Consider the following 20,922-nt stretch of genomic DNA (forward strand, 5'->3'; position numbering starts at 1 on the left):
AGTTTGGGGGAAGAGGGGGGATATTGGAGAGATATCTGATTGAAACATAGAAAATACTGAGAGACTGAGGTCGAGTGAACGTGGAATAGATGTTATGACTGGTCGGCCAGACTAGGACCCAAGGGCACAGTCTCAGGGCCAAAGGGGCACCGTTTAGAACTGAGATGTGGGAAGAAATGTCTTCAGCCAGAGGGTGATGAGGCTGTGGAACTTGTTGCTGCAGAGGGCTGTGGAGGCCAGGCCATTGTGTGTATTCAAGCCTGAGATAGATCGGCTCTTGTTTAGAGAAGACAGTAGAATGGCTGTAGCCCGAAACGTCGATTTTCCTGCTCGTCGGATGCTGCCTGACCTGCTGTGCTTTTCCAGCATCATTCTGATCTAAACTCTGGATTGGCCGTACAGCCTTATTCTGATCCTCTATCTTATGATGTTGTGGTCTCAAAAAGACGTGGTTAAAATATGCAGTGACCCTTACTTGAAAATAAATCAAAATGCGTTCAATGCTTCATTCCCTGCTCAGGAATGACCTGTTGGCCTTGGACATTGTACGACATTGATTTTTTATCTGGTACTGAGCTCTTTAACTTCATTTATGGGATCAGACCCCAGACCAAGTGGGTATCACATCAACTGGGATAAACGTGATCTCACTGAGCTTCTTTAAGATGGTCTCTGTAATTAGTGGATGAGGCAGGAGAATAAATTCTGGTAAGAACAGTCCAATAGGGATGAATGAACTAGGAACTCGAGACAGGCTGATTTAGCCTGGTTTGGGGTGGCGATGTTTACACAGTGAGTAGTGGATGTCTATAAAATTAGTGCACATTTCCATCGCGTTTGTAGATTAATTTAAGACGCTTTTGTTTGTTTTTTTCTCCCCTGCTCTATGAAGAAATTAAAAAACGCACCTTAGTAAATAAAGTGAAAGTACAGACCAGTTACGAACAAACTGAATGGAGGGAAAGACTTAAGGAGATGGGTGTCCTTCTCGATATCCAATGCTGTACTCAATGTCTTGTTTTCTGATCTACTCCAAACACAGCTCACGAGGAACAATGACATAAATTAGAGAATGACATCACACCAATAACGCAAAGTATTTTTGATCAAGTTAAATATAATGAACAGAATTTACATGGCTGTTCACCGCTCCTGTAACACTTTAGAACTCTGCAAAGAGAATAATTATTATTTATTATAATTTGTCTCAAATGTAGGATGTGATTTGGCAGTCAGCATGACCAGCAGCATTTGCACCTAAGGATTATGAACATGGAAATGAACTCATTATATTGAGATTACTCTTGTCACAAGTATTAATAGATGGTGTTAAGTGAGAGACAGACTCTGAAAGAAAGGTAATTCCATGGGTTACATGATGGTATCTTCGATTATTTTATTTTTCAGGTTTCACTTGTTACAAAGCCAGTGTTCTTTAGGAGTAATTACACAGGGTATGTTATAGGTAATCACAAATGCTTTCACAAATCAAAATACATCAACAACAGTAAGCATCGTTTCAGCAATAGTTGGAGTTGCCATTTTGAAGGTGGTGTATTCACCCTGTGAAGAAGTAATCTGAAGATTGGCTGTTTGTATCATAAAGGGGCATTTTTCATTGACTTTGATTTTTGTTTCATAGAAGATACCGAGTGCCACCCTAACACCGTTAAAATCCTCCCACCGCCAGTAGAACAAGTCTTACTGGAGGCGACGGTGACGTAAACCTGCGTTGTGTCCAATTTTCCTTCTGGAGTCAACGTGACCTGGAAACAAGAAAAGAAGCCTCTGAAAACAGAGATTGCTGACCAGCCTGGACAGAATCCCGACAGTGTGATCAGCAAATTAGACATTTCTACTGAAGCCTGGATGAGTGGCGTTACTTTTGAATGTGTGGTGTACCATCAGAATATACCGACTCCGCGGAGAGACTCCATCCACAAGGAGAAAGGTGAGATTAAAACACAAAGGATCCCATGTGTAATCCAGATCCAGTTACATCAATGTCAGGCTTTGATTGGTAATGAACAAACACCATTGGGAGGATTAATGATGCATCTGAAGGCAGGATAGCTAGGTAGCTGATTAAGAAAAAGATGGACCAAAGGATATTGTATTCTGATTCACTCAGATAAAGTGGGAAGAAGCCTGGGTTGTGACGTCACCATCAGCAATGACAGTTGGACAGAATGTCCTTGTTGTCGGCTGGAAACATGGAGGCAACTTTCACATTAAACTCGACTTTTTTTACTGGACAGAATGTGTACCATTCTGCTCCTTTAGTAAACGGAAGTGAATAAATCCCAAATTAAACATGGCATATTTTAATATTTAGTGAAATTGTGATATTGGTTCAGGATTTTTTGGTTGATTTATATTTGTCTCAAATATTCTGCAGTGATTAATCCGCTGGAGCCAACTGTGTCGGTCCTCCTGCCACCAACAGAAGAAATCTCCGCTCAGAGGTTTCTCTCCCTTAACTGTTTAGTGAGAGGTTTCTCTCCCCGAGAGATCTTCGTCAAGTGGACAAACAATGACAAGCCGGTGAATCCCAGTAACTACAAGAACACCGAGGTGATGGCGGAGAGTGACAACATCTCCTTCTTCATGTACAGCCTGTTATCCATTACAGCGGAGGAGTGGGCCAGCGGTGCTTCTTACTCCTGTGTGGTGGGACATGAAGCAATTCCACTGAAGATCATCAACAGAACAGTCGATAAATCCAGCGGTAAACCAAGTTTTGTAAACATTTCGCTTGCACTGATGGACACTGTTAATTCATGTCAATAAAAATCTCAAAGTTGCATTTAATAATTCAACAGAAGTAATAGAAGTGTTTTTTTTTCCTCCAGTTGTGAGTCAAATACTGAATTAATTGTTTCCCACCCTGACTTCCATTCCATCTGTGTAGTTAAAGTGGATTATTAACAGGTCTAGGACGAGTGTCTTGTGCAGTTAATGTTCTCTGCTCAGATACACCCTGGGTCAGAGACAGAGTAAAGCTCACTCATTGCAGGATTCTGCCAAATACCTTATCCATCCTAAATCCCTCTGTGACAAAATCTGACAATGTCCATTTTATGTCAAGGGTCGAGCACGAGTTTTGAACTTGGTGTTCTTGATTCTCCCGATTGGACACTCTTACAAAATTCATGTCAGTTTTCAACTGCCACATTGCACCAATTGGAAATGTAAATTTAAGACACGTTAAAATTAAATTTGATTGGAACATACCAATCGTAAATAGTGCAGAACAGTTTGAATGTAACCTTTGTTTCTGGGGAACTGCCAGGGATCTTGCACCAGCGCATGAGTTGACAGAATGTATCTTCACTTTCACACCAAAGAGAATCAACAGATAAGTTGTCGTGGAGCAGAGGGGAGGGGAATGATGAATGGTCTGTCCTCGTGCTCCCTGTGAAGAGTTTTCATGGAAGATGTCCTCTGTAATGTAACCCAGTTGTTAACAGGAACAATCAGCTTCTTGATTACTGTCCAAAGATTTAACATTTCCTTGCAAAATAATACCTTTGAAGCATGTTGGACATGCTTGGCTCTGTGAACAAATGATTAACATTGATTCCCATAATCCAAAACTGGTGTTTGCATCGTCCCGGTTTGTATTCCATAGGTTTGTTTCTGTTTTCTGGAGCACATGGGGTCAATTCTGGTATTCGAATACCTGATATCATTTTGTTTCACATACAGAACACAAGTAGACATTTTCTAATAAAGATATTCAGAAATGTTATCTCTTGGGCAGACAGAAATTCTATCACTGCAACAGAAGTGTTGCTCATAAAACACTTATCTCTCCATGATGATGGGAAATGTTTCCTACAACACCAAGGTCAGATCTAATTATGGGCAATCCATTAAAATTCGAACAATAAATTAGAATAATAAAAATTGCAGTCTGGTATAAGAACAGATACAGAGAGATGATCACAAATACACTCGTAATGACACATATACGAGCTCTCACCTAAAGACACATATTTATGTGCACACTCAAATGTGCATATAGATAAGATGTCACACATGCATACTCACACAGAGCCACACATGCAAGTGGCACTTGAACACTCTCTAAGCTCATACAAAAACTCACATACACCGAATGAAAAACATTTGCACAAATGAACAGGGGTACTCACACATAACCATGAGAAACATAGACACACGGTAACACACAAATACATTTACATTCATACAGCACAATGCGTACAGACATACACGCATGAACACAGATACAAATTCCGAAAAATGTCCTCCCACTTGTCAACTCACACAGGCACGTAAGTGCACAGAGATAAATATTAATATCATAACTTTCCCATTTTCAGAATCACAAACATACAATGACAGAGGCAGCTTAATTAGTTATTTTTAAACCACATTGATCAGCATGGATACAATATCACACGTACACACAAATTCAGAGTCTCACATGCAGACACACAAGTGCATAGGTCAACAAATAGAGGGGTGTTTATTAAATAAGGATAATGGGCATAAACATCAGCAAGCATCCACAAACAATAACACAAACAAGCTTCTCAGGAGATGGTTTGGGAAAGATTGCCACATAAGCAAACATCATCATATAAATATAAACATCCATCAAAGCATAACATTGCATGCTAACATTTATTAAGCATAAACATGAAAATAACCTAATGTAGGTAGGATCTGAAACAGACACATAAGCACACATTTTAGATAGCACTAATGAAAAATGAACACTCACAAAGACATTACAAGATAAGCATAGGCAGCAACGAGGTGGAATATTAGCATGATGATGCTTACACAATGTGAAAAGACCAAAATTTAGGTACACAAACACATGAGCACACCAGCAGTAAAGGAACAGGAATATGTTTATTCACGCACAGACTCTAACGTGGGCAAGAGTAAAGTAAGAGACTCTCATATCCACATACACAAACATTAAAGGAAAATCAAACACACCAAGCAGTTGATCAAATAAACTAAGGGACACATGTACAAACACTTATTCCTAAATGTACAGATCCTACAAACAAAAATATGAAGCAATGTCCTGACTGTGATGTCACTTATATTCATGATTTGCCAAGCAATTGGTCACCAATACATAAAGATGAGAACCACATTTGAAATTTTATTCAGTGATGGCCACAATTTTCAACTAAAGTGCTGTCACAGCCTATATTTAAAATATCATGATATAATTAAAGTAATCATTCATAATAATCATTCCTCAAATAATAATATCCTTAAATAATAGATTGAAAGAAAAATAATTTAAAACGTTCTGACATGGACAATGAAGAAAGAACATGTGCAGTTAGTATTTGTAATTTCTTGCTGAGAGTCAATAATGCACTAATAGATACAGATAAGAGTCACACTTGAGAAATACCTGACTGCTTTATGAAGATGTAATGGTCACTAATTACATGACTTGGATGCAGATAGATCGATCTGGATCAATAAACAATCTCGGCTTTATACTCATAGATTCAATAGATCGCACTTGGATTGAAAACTATGAGGATGATAACAGCAACATCTGGACTACTGCCTCCACGTTCATCACCTTGTTTTTCCTGAGTACTTTCTACAGCGCTGCCGTCACTCTGGTGAAGGTGAGAATAATCACATCTTTCTCACGCCAAGCAGCCCAATATGTTTTGTGAAATCTCTAAGTGTGCCATTGAATAAACATTAAGTCTGAAAGTCCCTGATCATAAATATCTGCGTCATTGCTTTATCTCTCTTTTCCAGGTTAAGTGAATGAATTGTGGACCCCCTTGATTTTCCTGATCTGCTTATCAAGGTCTCTGAATTCCCAATCTACAATCTGTCCTGTTGCTGACTCTAACAGTGAGATTACTTCAGTTTATTCACGTGTAACTGAGAAAATTATTGATGGATTTTCCTTTTTACTTTGATATCTTTGAGATGGTTGTGGTTGGAAGAATTTGGAGCTTCCCAGTTGTTTGAAGCCCATTTGTTTTGCTTTTATTAGTTCCTTACTCAGAATGGTTACCTACCCTTTCTGATGAGCCTTTGTACTCCTTTTCTTATGACTGTTACTGATGTTTCCCTTTCTGATGAGCCTTTGTACTCCATTTCTTGTGACTGTTACTGATGTAACCCTTTCTGATGAGCCTTTGTACTCCCTTTCTTGTGACTGTTACTGATGTAACCATTTCTGGTGAGCCTTTGTACTCCCTTTCTTGTGACTGTTACTGATGTACAGAAAACTCCCAGCTCACAGCGCATGTGTTCTCATCTCAATGTGGCATCCAGCCATTATATTCACTTCTGTTAGCTTTTACATCAACTTTTTGGATAAAAATGCTTTCTGAAATTGTTAATAAATCTCGAATGAATATGCACTAACCTTGAGTTTACTTAATTCTTTCTTCAAGACCAGTCAGTAATAATACATTTTCCCACATCCTACTCCTTTCCCAGCCAAATGCTTTCACTTGTTCTGTTTGGTTGTGTTTCATCCAGTCATTTAGTTTAATGCTGCGCTACCATGCAGCCCACTAATGTAAATACATCTATCACACGATATGCCTGATGGAACACTCCAGAGGCAGAATGATTAGAGAACATTTTCTCTTATGCACAAAGGGTCACGACCTTGGGTCATCTAATGATACAAATGAGGAGCTTTTTATCGAAGCCTATAAAAGGCAGACAAAGGAGTTTGAAACTTTACTCTACACTGTCTAAACTAAAAGTACTCCCAATGTGGGGACAGCCTGGGTTAGTAATGCAGAAATCGCCACCTAAAGCGCCCAACGAAACATTCATCAGCCAAAAATGTCAACCTTATTCAGGTATTCAGACACAACACGTGCACAATACAAGGGCGGATTCTCAGGACTGGAGTTTTTCTCACACCTCAATCTCATGGAGCACAATTCCTGGCATCTATTTGACACACCACACCTGTCAAATCCCAGGGAATGAGACTGAGATCTATCTGATACAGGGATATTACTGAACAGCAACCCTCACAAATAATAAAGCAGAGGTCGATGTTGATCAGGCAGAGCTCATGAGTACTTGAAATATTCAGCCATTGGGATCTATGTGACGCAAGATGGAATTGAGAACCAATCGGAGCAATTGTTCACAGAGTCTGGAAACTATCAGCAGAGGAGAAAATTCTCAATTTCTCAGAGTTGGTGAGGTGTATCATCCTGGGAATAGTGTTGTGAATCAGTCACGTACTCAATCTCATAACTTCGCATCTTTTCAAAAACGTGGCACCGGAAACAAGATGCAACATTCCAGGTGAGACAAGAGACTGTTTTATTTGAGTTTAATATAATTGCTTTGTGTTTGTTCTCTACAGCGTTATTGATGAAGTGGGGTTTATTTGCTCTTCTGTCCATGTGCCATGGTACATTCGCTGATTTGTGCACATACACACGGAGGATCCTCTGCTCCTTCGCCCCTTTGGGTTTACACCCTTACTATTGTATGTTCCTCTGAGTTCATCACAAAACAAAGAAGCACGTCACACCTCCCTGACACTGAGATCTATCTGGCACACCGATGTTAATGAATAACAATCCTCAAAAATGATAAATCACAGGTTTATTTCGATCAGGGAAGGCAGAGATGAGAAGTTTTGGAAACCCTGAAGCTTTCCATGTCCTGTCCTACAACCCTCTGTCAAACTTGATGGTCTTAGCTGTTCTTCCAATATCCTAACATTTTACCTTAAATTGCTATTAATATTTTTCTGTAATTTTGCATTATATACCAAAGCACAGGGTGAACCAACAAGGACTCCAAACACTGAACTCTGAGAACGTACACAATAAGGCAAACTACATTCTGAAACGGCAAACCCCCGTTAACAAATAGTTGACAAGTACAAAACAGCGCCTGAGATTAACTTGAACTCATCAAAATAAATGGAAAGTCCTCTGGAGGTACAGCGGTGTAGGCAAGACCTGGGCAGACAGAATGGAGATCGGTTTGTAAAATTCTTGTTTATATCCAGAATTTTCCTTCCACACAATGTAACCTTTTATTTCCCATCACCCAAATCATCCATGGTATCTTTATTTTCAGCTACGAACCATCACCAGTAAATTGAATAATTTATGTTCAAAGCCCCTCCCACCATCAAAGGCACGGCAGAAATAGGAAGAGCTAGAAGGAGATTGGAGTCAATTTTTCTTGTGGTGAAATATAAGTGCTGTTCTAACACAAGGTATTTCTGAGGGATGGTCCAGTGATGCTATGTGGATGGAACTCATAAATAAGAAGGGCATGATTACTTTGATGCAATTGTTATCGTCCCCCCAGTAGTCAGAGTGAAATTGAGTAACAAATATGTTGAAAGATCTTATTTATATTGAAGAATAATAGGATTTTGAACTTCCAAACATACAGTGGGACAGCCATGGTCTTAAGAGCTTGGATGGTGAGGAATTTGGTAAGTGCTAAAGTCAATTTTCTTTATTAATATGCAGACGTAACTATCACAGAAGGAGCAAACCTGACCTACTGTTGTCATACAAGGCAGGGCAAGTGACTGAATGGTTAGTAGGGGAGCTTTTTGGGGCCGGGGTCATAATTCGATTAGTTGTAAAATATCTATGGAAAGGATTGGCATTATGTATAAGTTAAAGTTGTTAATTGGACTAGAGCAAATTTTGATAGTATGAGACAAAAACTTTCAAGGGTTGATTGGAGTAGACTGTTTGCAGCTCAAGGAACGGCCGGCAAGAGTGAAGCTTTCAGAAGTAAGATAACGAGAGTTCAGAGGCGTGATGTTCCTGTTAGTGTGAAGATAAGGCTGGTAAGAGGAGGGAACACTGGAGGAATAAAGATATTGAGGGTCTGGTTCAGATTAAGAATGAATCATATATTAGATATAGATAAACGAGATCAAGTGAATCTCGAAGAGTCCAAGAGGTGCAGGGACATTCTAAAGAGGGAAATGAGGAGGGCAAGAAAGGAAAATGAGATAGCCTTGGGAGATAATGTTAAAGATAATCCAAAGAGATTCGACTAGTACATTAAGAGCAAAGGGGTAGATCATAGAGTCATAGAGATTTACAACTTGGAAACAGGTCTTTCATTCTCACTTGCCCATGCTGACCAGATATTCTAAACTAATCTAGTCCCATTTACTAGTACTTGGCCCATTTCCCTCTAAACCCTTCCTATTCGTATACACACTCAGATGCCTTTTATATGTTGAAATTGCACCAGCCTCCACCGCTTCCTCTGGCAGTTCATTCTATACACACCATCCTCTGCCTGAACATGTTACTCCTTAGGTACTTCCAACTTTTTCCCCTCTCACTCTAAACCTATACTCACGAGTATAGGTTTAGCTGAGACTCCACCCAACTCCGGGAAAAGACCTTGTCTATTCACCGTATCCATGCCTCTGATGATTTTATAAACCTTTATAAAGTCACGCCTCAGCCTCCAACGCTCCAGAGAAATCAGCCCCAGCCTATTCAGCCTCTCCCTATATAACTCTACATGGCTGTGAATATGTATAAGCCTAGAGGGATGGCTTCATAAATCATGTTACATTTTAAATAAATGCTTTTATTAAAAATTATCATTTAGCTTAAAATGGAGGATGGGTGCCTTTTCAATTTCGTACCAGTAGCACAGAAAGACCTGAGGAAATAAGCTGCAACAAAAAAATGGACAAAAAGTTATTGCACTACGGATAACCTCACCATATCATTCGTGTAAAAAATAATTCCCTGTTTTGACCTTGCAGTTAATAGAGTCTATTAATTAACCCTGTGTTTGGAATAATTTTCATCTATCTGTCATTCTACATTTAGTTGTTATAGTTACCGTGTAGATTCCTGCACCTCTCTAAAAATTCAAAACAAAATAAAGTAAAACTGCAAATTAAATATTGTATCTAATTACGACAAAAAAATGAGCAATTCAATGACACCAAATTGGAAAGGAATGTTGAAATGTAGCCAATTCTGAAGACTACAAGAAGTTGCAAGCGATCATTAATTAATTTAGGGTATGTTCAAATAATTAGCAAATGAAGATCCACACAGATAAACGTAAGGTGATCCATCTTGGTAGGAATAATGTGCAGGTCACTTATTCAAAGATGCACGTCTAAGTGAGGGAGACAAACAAAGGGATTTCAGACAATTACATCAGTCACGAACAATTTCACCACAGGTTCCAAAGGCCATAAAAATGCAAAAAAAGCTCTTAGCTTTATCTCGAAAGGGATAGATTTGAAAGTAGGGTCCCTACAAAAATTTGGTTGACTATAATTAAGAGTATTGCTTGCAGGTCGAGTTGACATATTATAGAATGTATGAGAAAGAGTGAAGAGAAGATTTATAAAAATGCTACACAAGTTTCTGGCTGTGTATATCACGAAAGAATTGTTGGGCTGTTCACTTCTCTCTTGAAAAGAAGGCTGACAGTTCTAAAATTATGAAAGGTTTTGAAGGAGAAGGTACAGAGAAAACATTTCACTTTGGGATAGAACATAACTAGAGGCTGTCAATATAAGGCGGTACCTCAAGAAATCCAAAAGGGAATTCGAAGAAATCTCTTCACTGAAAGAATGATGAGAATGGGGAATATGTGACCAGACGGAATAGTTGAAATCAATAGTTTAGATGTGTTTCAAGGAAACTAGGCGAGCACTTGGAAGGGTTGGGAATAGAGAATTACCATGGGCGATTTAGATGAGGAAAGATGTGAAACACCTTGAGTGGAACATAAGCACTGGCATGGACTGATTGTGCCAAATGGTCTGTTTTTCCTCTGTAATCCTATGTAGAAAATCACCATTGTATGAAATAAAAAGTGTATTCAGAACAGCTAGAAAAATTATAAAGTTTCTCACAAAAAGTCTGGAGTATTCAGCAGTGAATGTAAATGATTTTATCACATGGCCACACTTCACTATTTGCTTAATAGCACTAAAAAGCATTAATCACAATACTCTTACTAGGAGTAGGAGTAACCCATTGTTCATGCACCAAGTGGGGGATCTTAATGACTTATTAATGGCCAACCTGGTCCTGGGAATGTTGTGAACACTCTAGCCCTCACGGCTTCTTTCACTCACATACTCTGATTTCCAGTTCCCGTAATGATCGCTACCATGGACAGGAGACTGTTCAATTATACAGATGGGATACCCTGTTGTGAGCCATGAGGTACTTCATTAGGAGGGACATCCTGCAGGCGTGTCTCTAGGATGCAGGAGGAGGTCTCCCACGCAATAGAGGACCCACCCACTGCTAATAAACTGCCAGCACTGGCGGGAACAGACTCTACATTGACCACCTGAGTGGTCATCCTTTCCCTAATTTGGGATCAATAAAATACTACGGAGGTGGAAATATGAGAGCCACTGAAACTCCTTCCTTCCCTTGTCATCTTCCACTGTATTATCCACCTAATGACCTTGCTGCCTGTCCCTTGAGGCCTGATAGACCCCAGTCCCATTCCAATATTCAAGAACATGAAGAGCTGGAAAACTGGTCCAAATTGATAAAGCTTAACACAAACAGTCTTGGCCTGACTGTCAAATTCTAAAGTGTAGCTTGAGATGAGTTCAATAAAAATGGCAGAAGTACAGAAACAACCGCTTCCATCCATTAGAAACAAATTTCTATGTATGGGAACGGGATGGTCCGCTATTTGGAATGGAGCAGTGTATTTGAAGAGTTAATGAGGAGCAGCAATGTGATGTGATGGATGTGAGCACAGTTTGAAGCTGTTTGCTGATTTAGTTTTGCTAAAGGTTTGGCAGATACATTCCAATTAAATCTGCCAAAAGAGGACATTATTACTCACATTTATGAGATGCTTTAACGTAGAACATAGAAAAGTACAGCGCAGAACAGGCCCTCAGCTCCACGACAGTGTGCCGAGTTTTAATCCTAATTTAAAATATAATAACAACCTACACATCCCTCAACTCCCTGCTAACCATGTGCATGTCCAGCAGTCACTTAAATGTCCCTAATGACTCTGCTTCCGCCACCACCGCTGGCAATGTATTCCATGCATTCACACCTCTCTGTGTAAAGAACCTACTCTAACGTCTCCTCTATACCTTTCTCCTAATATCTTAAAACTATGACCCCCTCGTACCTGTCAATCCTGCCATGCAGAAAATTCTCTAGCTTTGATTTTATCTATTCCTTTCATTATTTTGGACACCTCAATCAGGTCTCCTCGCTTCCTCCTTCTCTCCCGAGAGAAAAGTCTAAGCTTATTCAACCTTTCTTCATAAGGCAAGCCCTCCAGTCCAGGCAGCATCCTGGTAAGCCTTCTTTGCACCCTCTCCAAAGCCTCTATCTCCTTCTTATAGCAGGGTGACCAGAACTGGACACAATATTCCAATCGTGGTCTCACAAGGGACATGTAGAGCTGTAGCAAAACCTCGCGGCTCTCAAACTCGATTTCCCTGTAAATGAAAGCCTAAACATCATATGCTTTCTTTACAACCCTATCCATTTAGGTGGCAACTTTGAGGGATCTATTTACTTGCACACCCAGATCCCTCTGTTCATCCACACTACCAAGAATCCTGTCTTTATCCCTATATTCAGCATTTGAGTTCGACCTTCCAAACTGGAAAAGGATGCACCGAAATCCAAACAGGAGAAGGTTGTTGGCATGTATCAGTAGAGTTTGGACCAATGACCAGAAACATGAAACTGCCTTTTAAGTAAGCTTTCAAAGAGAGAATGAGTAAAGAGGGCATCTGAGGAAGTTTATCAGTAAAGTACAGCTAATTAAGGGGACTTGACCATACTCGTGGACAAAAAGATATAAAGCAATCAGAGAACCAAAAGAACAGAGTGTGTATACTAGGGGTACAAGAGGCAGCATGGATCAAGGCCTTGAAGAATTTACAGACAGACATAAGGTTAAACTTAATACATTAGATGATAATGAGCCAGTTAAGTTCTCAGTCTTTTCTCTATAAGCGCCAGTTTAAATTTACCAGTCTTGTCCAGGCCAGCAGTAAATGGGATGTTCATTTGCATTGTGCACATCTCCTGATTTCACAAGATATCTTAGTTTTGTAAATGCAATAGAATGTATTTTCCACCGGTTCAGCAATTCATTAAATGAAGTTAACATAAATAAACAACTTTCCAAAGCTGTTTTTCAACAGCCAGACTGATACAATATTCAAAGAGGATCTGCATGTACAAAGTGGGCTTGTCAGGGGGTTAAATTATTTCAAATTCGAAAACTAGATTCCATTTTAAACATGGGAATCGATGTTTCGGGCCCTTCTGCCCAAAACGTCGATTCTCCTGTTCCTTGGATGCTGCCTGACCTGCTGCGCTTTTCCAGCAACACATTTCCAGCATCTGCAGTCCTCACTTTCTCCTCCATTTTAATCATATCAGCAGGATGTTGGATCCTCCATTAGCAAAAAGTTCCCATTTTCAAACAGTTGTTTGCAAATACAGAAATTGGGTATTTCTGTAAAATACGACATACTTTTTTTTTGTCTTGCATGCATCAGCAAAGCTGCAAGGATTTTGATGTAAAGGGAAACAACAGTTTACACTGAACAGGAAAAGAGATCTGCTGCTTTGGAAAGTACACAATGATTGATCGAGATGTCCCCAATGGAAATGGGCTTGTCAAATGGTGACGGACAGTTAACAGCTAAACTTTGTTAAGTTTTCAATTGGCAGGTTGCCTGAGTGGTCAAGGTATTGCCTTGCCAAATGAATCAGAGAATGGCCATCACCAATTTAGTCGAATCACAACAAGCATTGGCAGTTAACTGCCAATCATCACCTGGTCCATTCTCCATGCCTTTACCAATCAGTACTCATTACCCAGACAGATTAAATGTCTTCTCCCTTCCCATTGGCATTCTTGAGAGTGTCCTGATAAGTACAATAATAAAGACTTAAATTTTTTAAAAAATCCTCATTTTCATCAACACTCAAATTTCCACGTTGTACCAGCTGGCAGAGGTGAAACTTAACCATAATGTATCAGGCCTACAATGAACTGGTAGAGTTCTGCACTGGCCTCAGAGGAAAACCAGCAACAATGTCCTTCTGGAGAGAGAAGAATGGCATTACTTTGCCTTTGATCCTTTTACAGTAAGAATTTCAAAGTCATTGAGGAACAGAAATAAATAGAAACAAACCACACACAGTACACTATTATTTAAAGTAATAGAGAGAAATTCTGCATGAGCAGAAAAACCAATTGTTATTCTGAATAGTGAATGTGGCACCAAAAGCACCCTTGTGATAATGACAGTTGGAAAATCTAGCCCACATTGGTTTGCAGCAGTTGTCAAGTTGGTCATTCTATTATGAGCCCTACTCAGTTCTGACACCAGTATGTGACCACAGATTCAGATTGTTTTTAAAGGCAGATATCAATATGCAGTTGCACAGTGGCAGGAGCACGGCTATCCTATGGACAGCACTAAAGAGATCTCACACACATTGGTTCTTTAATAAAGAAATGGGGCAAACCTCAGAGATAGGGAAATGTAAATAAATGAACCACTAACAAGATTTCATCCAATTCGATGGTAACTGATACCTGACCAACAAATTCAGCTGCCACTTGAAAGGATGCAAGAAGCCCCAAAAGGGGATACTCCAAATTTCACTTGATTCTGTGTCACATTATTGCAGGAGAACTTTGTAGTTGCCTCCTAGCAGACATTATTTGTTTCCACAAACCACATAGGTTTGACAGAGAAGCATTGGTTCTGATCAGAGATCAGACCCGAATAGTGCAGAACCACATCATAACTCATCTCGAGAAGCTGTGTCAATGGGTGCTTGGGTTTACAGTGCCTCCATGTTCTGAGCTTCGGCCCCAATCTCTCCCTGTTCCCTAGTTTTTCTGATAAGTTGCAGTTCCAGTCAGTTTGTATTTCATCATTGTCCCAGATTATAAAGGTTTCAGTCTCAGTGAGTTCACCAGTATAGCGCCTTGGGTAAACCAGCAGTGGCCTCACTGAAAAGGCTTTCAAATCCTGTGGGGCATAGAACAGCACATAGTTATCCCTGTTAAATGACCTAATAACAGTTAACAACATTATATTTGATCTGCTATATTTTCCATTACTGATTGCAATGAATCTACCTCATGGGATACAGAAACTCACCAATGTGAGTAAAAACCTCTTAAACTTTGGGCAAAACCCAGGCTGTTGACTTAAGAGAATAAACTCCACACAATAATGCAAAAAAGAAAAGCAGATTGAAGTCAAATGATGCACAAGTTTGATGAAGAGCAAAACCCTCTCTACCCTCGCAGGAAGACAAATAGAAAAGTTGTGCATTTATATAACATCTTAATGCAACCTCAGAGTATCCTAAACATCTATTTCCAGATCTCTGAAACAAGTGCAGAACCCCTGGGGCCACTGTCAATTACATGTTATCAAACCCAGGGAGTCATAGATGGAAATATCAGCATGTGTCCATGTAACAGTTTAAAATGTGTGTTTAATACTTCCACTTGAGTAACTAACAAAATTGTTTCGAGGTATGAACAATGAACGAGGATAGGTCACTTCGCCCTTCGAGCCTGCTCCACCATTCAATAAGATCCTGACTGACCCGATTTGAACAGACTTATAAAAAATTCAGCTGACAATGTCCCACTTCAGCTTCTCTCATTCTATCATTTTAGTATATTCCACTGCACATCTATTCTAACCTGGAGAATACTGTTCCTGCTGTTAATCACTGATCCACACTGTACTCCTTTCCTCATTCTCAAATTGAAGGAGCCCATAATGCACTGCTCTTTTCCTCAGCCTATTCTTTAGACAAGATAAAATAGATTGGAACAGACTCCACTGTTTGCTGGTACTTGACACAATGAGAACTATTGAAATATTTCAATACACTCCTTTGGTGAAATATATAATATGTTTTAAATGTTTAAAACTGTTTCAATTCGTTTTATATTTGCATTGAATGGTATTTTAGTTTGATCCAGATGTTAGTACAAAGTGAAATATTACAGCACTGAGCTTTGTCTCATTCTCCTTTAGTGGAAGTTGGAAAGGAGTTTTTTCTCACAGCATAGAGTGAAGAGAATAAAAAATGAACAGCAATGTTGAGTAACAATACATCCAGCTTCTGACAAATCAATTTTCAATCAGAAATATTCTATACAACAACCGAAGTACTTTTGATCATGTAGTCACATGTCAGAAAAGTGATATTTAATTTGTGTGCCATGAGAAAACCAGGAAGGAGATGATGACTGGATCATCTGCTCATCGGGATTGAGCAAGAAATATTGGCCGGGACACCAAGTATAATCTCCTCACGTTCGTTCAAAATAATAAGGGTCCCTTTAGCGGGCAGAGTGGCTTTGGTTTAATGCCTTATATAGGTCTGATGTGTAGGATTATCTCAGGACAGCACTGCTGTGGCAGTATCAATTAGTCTAGTCTAACCCCGAGGGTAGATCTTGAACCCTGAACGTTCCGACTTAAAGATCAGCACACTACTCAGTGACACCTGAGCAAAACACAACACTCTGTCAAGTGGCTTATTACTTACATCCCCAGGGATTAATGAAGCAATTAAGTGCAATTGCATCGATTCTGTATGAGATGCCAAACAGGCCTCTTATCGTCGAATGGTAGTCTCCCTACCCTAGATCAGTAGCTTAAGTTCCCAGGTTAGACTGAGTAGGCTTATCTTCCTGTCCCTCCTACTCCAGAAGTGTATCATACATCGATGGGCATTTTAATTTTAAATAAAGGAAAACTTCTTCAACCAATGGGCTGTTGTCATTTGGAAAGTACAACATGTGTAATGAGGAATCAGCACTTTGGGTCACCTTTGCTGATTCCCTGTGAGTTCTACGGAAGTCAGTAATTTCTGTCACTGTCCACCGTTACAGCTACAAAAAGTCCTCTAATATCTCTCCTGAATAGGTCATTCTTCCCTTTTGAATATGGGCAGTGAGCACTCAGTCCTATCTCTTCCTTAGCAACAAATGGCTACCTTGCTTGCAGCCTGCTATCAGCAAGAGGTTAACTTGCACTGTCAAAGTGTGGCAATACTGAGAACAACCCTCCCCATATTGACCCAGGCTAAGATCACAAGATGTAGCACAAGTCAGTGTTTATGTCCAGAATTAGATAACCAGGAAGGATGTTCTCTACGGCTGGGGAGTCCAGAACCAGGGCTCACGGTCTCAGGATACTGGCTCAGGCATTTTGGACTGAGATGAGGAAACCTTTCTTCACCCTGACAGTGGTGACTCTTTGGAATTCACTGTCATAGAAATTGATTGAGTCCAAAACGTAATAGTTTTTTTCGGGCTAAAGGGATCAAAGCTTACAGAAAGAATGATGGAACAGGGTACTGAGTTGAATAATCAGCCACCGTCATTTTGAACAGCAGTGCCTGCTTAAGGGGCTGAATGGCTTACTGCTCCACTTATTTCTGTGACCATTCTGTGGCTTGAAGAGATGTGTTTTGTTCGAAAGCTATTTTGATAGGAAAACAAAAGAGAATGTGGTACTGGTTACAACACAGAGTGACGAAATAATTTCAGATGATTGTGAATTGGTCTCCTCAAATTAAATTGAACAATGAGGAAGTTCTGGGAAACTGGGATAAACTGCTGAGTTCCCTTCCAGATGAAAATCGAAATGACCCAAAATAAATAGTATAATCACATGGGGAGATATGTGGGAATAACCTGGGAATTACTAATCTCACTACACATAATATTGATTGAGGAAATGCTGTTCCAATCAAATAACATCCTACAGATTTAACCTTTGAAGGTTGGCACAGGTTCAGAAAGAGACTGAACACTTGCTGAAAGACAATATAATCAAAATCTGTCGTAGTGAATAGAGCTCACCTACATCAGTGGGACCAAAGCCAGATCATATCCAATGATTATGTGTGGACCTATGCATAATCCATGCAGTTACTAAATCTGATACATGTCCTAAATCAAGTTTGGAGGACCATATTGAGAAGATGGGACTAGCAATTTATATTTCTCTGTACGACTTACTCAAAGGATCCCTTCAGCTACTTCTATGCAAAAAGGTGAAGACAATTTCGGCTTTCGTGACACCAAAATGTACTGTACAGTTTACAGCCATGTCATGTGGTATGAAGAATGTGCCAGCCACATTTTAAAGACTAACCAATGATGCAATTTCTTCGTTCCCCAATTGCGTGGTACACATTGATGACCTGGTTTTTAGTCACACATGGATGGAAGATTTGCGGAATTTCTCAAAATTACTCACTCGACTTTGAGAGGCAGGCTTGGTGATAAACCCGGCTGACAGCGAACTCAAGAAAACACAAATCACTCTCCTGGACCATGTTATTGAACATGGACAGGTGTCCTCATCGACCAAAAGAGCAGTACGACTACAAAACAATCTTGCTTATCCACATTAGACGGTGAGGATAACTAATTGTTCGGATAACTAATTGTTCAGATAATGCATTGCTCGGATAACTGATCAGATTGCAAACAAAGGACCTTGAGGTCTTGTTCGGATAATCTGAAATTTGGATAATTGACGTTCATATAACAGAGGTTGTTCTGCATTTGGTAGTACTACAAGTGGGTTTTATCAGAAAGTTGTTGGGAGTCTTAGCAGTGTGGCTGCTTCACTCACTGAATTGCGTAGAAATGCAGGAAGTTTCAATGGATGGAAAACTGTCAGAAGGCATTTGTCAGCCTGAAAGTTGTGTTAACTACTGCCCCAATATTAGAGACAACTAATAACCCAAAGCTATTCAATGTAGTTATCGATGCAAGTGATAGAAGTGTTGGTGCTATACTCTTACAGAAAGCATCAAGAAGATAAAAAGACTTATCAGTTGTTTCTTAGGAAGCTAAACATTCATCAACAGGAATATTTGACAGGTCAGGCAACATCCAAGGAGCAGGAGAGACGACCTTTCGGGCATAAGCCCCTCTCTTGTGATCATAGCATGGGTCATGTATGGGGAGGATTATTCTCAGTGTTGCCACACTTTGACAGTGCAAGTTAACCTCTTGTTGAGAGTAGGCTGGAAGGAAGGTAGCCGTTAGCTGCCAAAAAAAAAGATAGAGCTGAGTGCTCACTGCCCACATTAAAAGGGGAAGAATGACCCATTGAGGAGAGATATTAGAGGATTTTTTGTAGCTGTAACGGTGGACACTGATAGAAATTACTGACTATTGCTTATGCCCGAAACATTGATTCTCCTGCTCCTTGGATGCTGCCTGACCTGCTGTGCTTTTGCAGCAACACATTTTTCATCTCTGATCTCCAGACTCTGCCATCCTCAATTTCTCCGAGGAACGTTTAAAGTTGAGAAAGAGACCTTGAGTTTGGTATTGGCGTTACAACATTTGCCAGTAATGTATCTGAGACAACCATACATATTGATCATAATCCTTGAAAGTTTTTTGGAAAAATTCAAGGACAAATAATGTAGACTGGTTTTCGGGGCATGTCTTCATGAGAAAGTCTCTACATTATTTTGCAGGATATTCTGACTCTCCAGCAATTTCTCTCATGTTGTTCGATTCCACATTAAAAATACAATTTAGCCACATGACAAATCAAACTTACTTTTTCGTCACTTTTTTTCTGTAGAATTGAGTCGATAATTTTTTTGAATGCTCTGTCTGTTAAATTGCAATTGATCAAAATTAAAAGCAAACTAAAATGGTGTCTGGGTCTATAATTTATAGCCAGACATTTAAAAAGCAGAAGTCTCACAAAGCTGCAATTCAAGCCTTGATCAACGAATTTAATGAAACAAGGTCATACTCCAATCAGCCATGATCGTGATGAATGACAGGGCAGGCTCGAAGGATTGCATGGCCTGCTCCTGCCCTATTTTCTATGTTTCTAAACTGGATTAAATATCCAAGAAAACTGAAGATTCAGAATTATGAGCCTTCATCAGTTGATTTAGGTAAACAGGTTACATATTAGATTTTTAGTCAGCATATAAATTTAGTCCATATGATCTCCAAGTATTGTTGCTTGAGCTGTGATTACACTTCATTAGAAACTTTCCTACCACTAAGATGAATCTGGTTTCTGGATTTATCCAGACAATTTTGAACAAAAGTATTTTACATGTTGTGATTCTCCTGTCTCTGATTCCATGCCTCTATTTGAACAGGATTCGGTTTTTGTGGATATTCCCACTGCAGCTTCAATGTTCCTTTCCTCTGTATCCTCAGGTATCTCCAATTTCGCTGTTATCAGTTACAACACTCAATGATGATCAGCCTTTCTCATTGAAAAAGAAAGAGCTGGATATACTCAATGGGTCACAGGACTCGAAAACTAAAACTCTGCTTTCCCGCCACAGATGCTGCCAGACCTGCTGAGATTCTCCAGCAGTTTCATTTTTGTTTCAGATTTCCAGCATCTACAATTTTGTTTTATTTTAGCCTTTCTAAAATTCTGTCAAACTTCATCTCATCCAAGTCTCAACTACATTTTGTTTCACCATGAACTGGACATCACCTTCCTCTTCATAATACCACAGCCAGGCCCCTGCCCCGATGACGTTTAAACAGGAGATGAATGATAATTGGCCCCACTCATTCCTTTGCTACCCTTTCACTGTTTGTGACTAATCATGACTTTTGGATTCCCTTTTGAAGTTAGCTGCCAATCTCCCTTACTCTTTATTTCCCCTCTGAACAGTCTATATTTAGCATGGTCCTCACTGGAGTTAACAATAATCCATATCCTTTGCAACATCATGCAGGGAATTAGAGTACTGTTTTTGCCACCATTTCCTGCTTGTGGAAATGTTAAGCTGTACTGTACAGCTGAAGCTGAACATTGCCCAGATTTGTGCTCGAATGTCCTTGCACAAATGTCCTCTTGTCCCATTGCACTCAGCCCTCCGC

General features: G+C 39.7%; 1 long non-coding RNA gene and 1 gene segment (V, D, J or C); both read left to right on the forward strand.

Annotated features, from left to right (window-relative positions):
• The first annotated feature begins 1,409 nt into the window (after positions 1-1,409).
• LOC140456958 (Ig heavy chain C region-like) lies at positions 1,410-2,824 on the forward strand. The segment is given in 2 exon segments: positions 1,410-1,951; positions 2,399-2,824. Coding segments are annotated over 2 exon segments (474 nt in total).
• A 2,701-nt stretch (positions 2,825-5,525) lies between these two features.
• Positions 5,526-6,393, forward strand: LOC140456823 (uncharacterized). Its single transcript, XR_011953160.1, has 2 exons — positions 5,526-5,633; positions 5,773-6,393. It is a non-coding gene; the product is annotated as an uncharacterized lncRNA (long non-coding RNA).
• The last annotated feature ends 14,529 nt before the right edge of the window (positions 6,394-20,922 follow it).

The sequence above is a fragment of the Chiloscyllium punctatum genome, chromosome 31 (assembly GCF_047496795.1).
Source record: "Chiloscyllium punctatum isolate Juve2018m chromosome 31, sChiPun1.3, whole genome shotgun sequence".
In the NCBI taxonomy this organism is placed as follows: domain Eukaryota; kingdom Metazoa; phylum Chordata; class Chondrichthyes; order Orectolobiformes; family Hemiscylliidae; genus Chiloscyllium; species Chiloscyllium punctatum.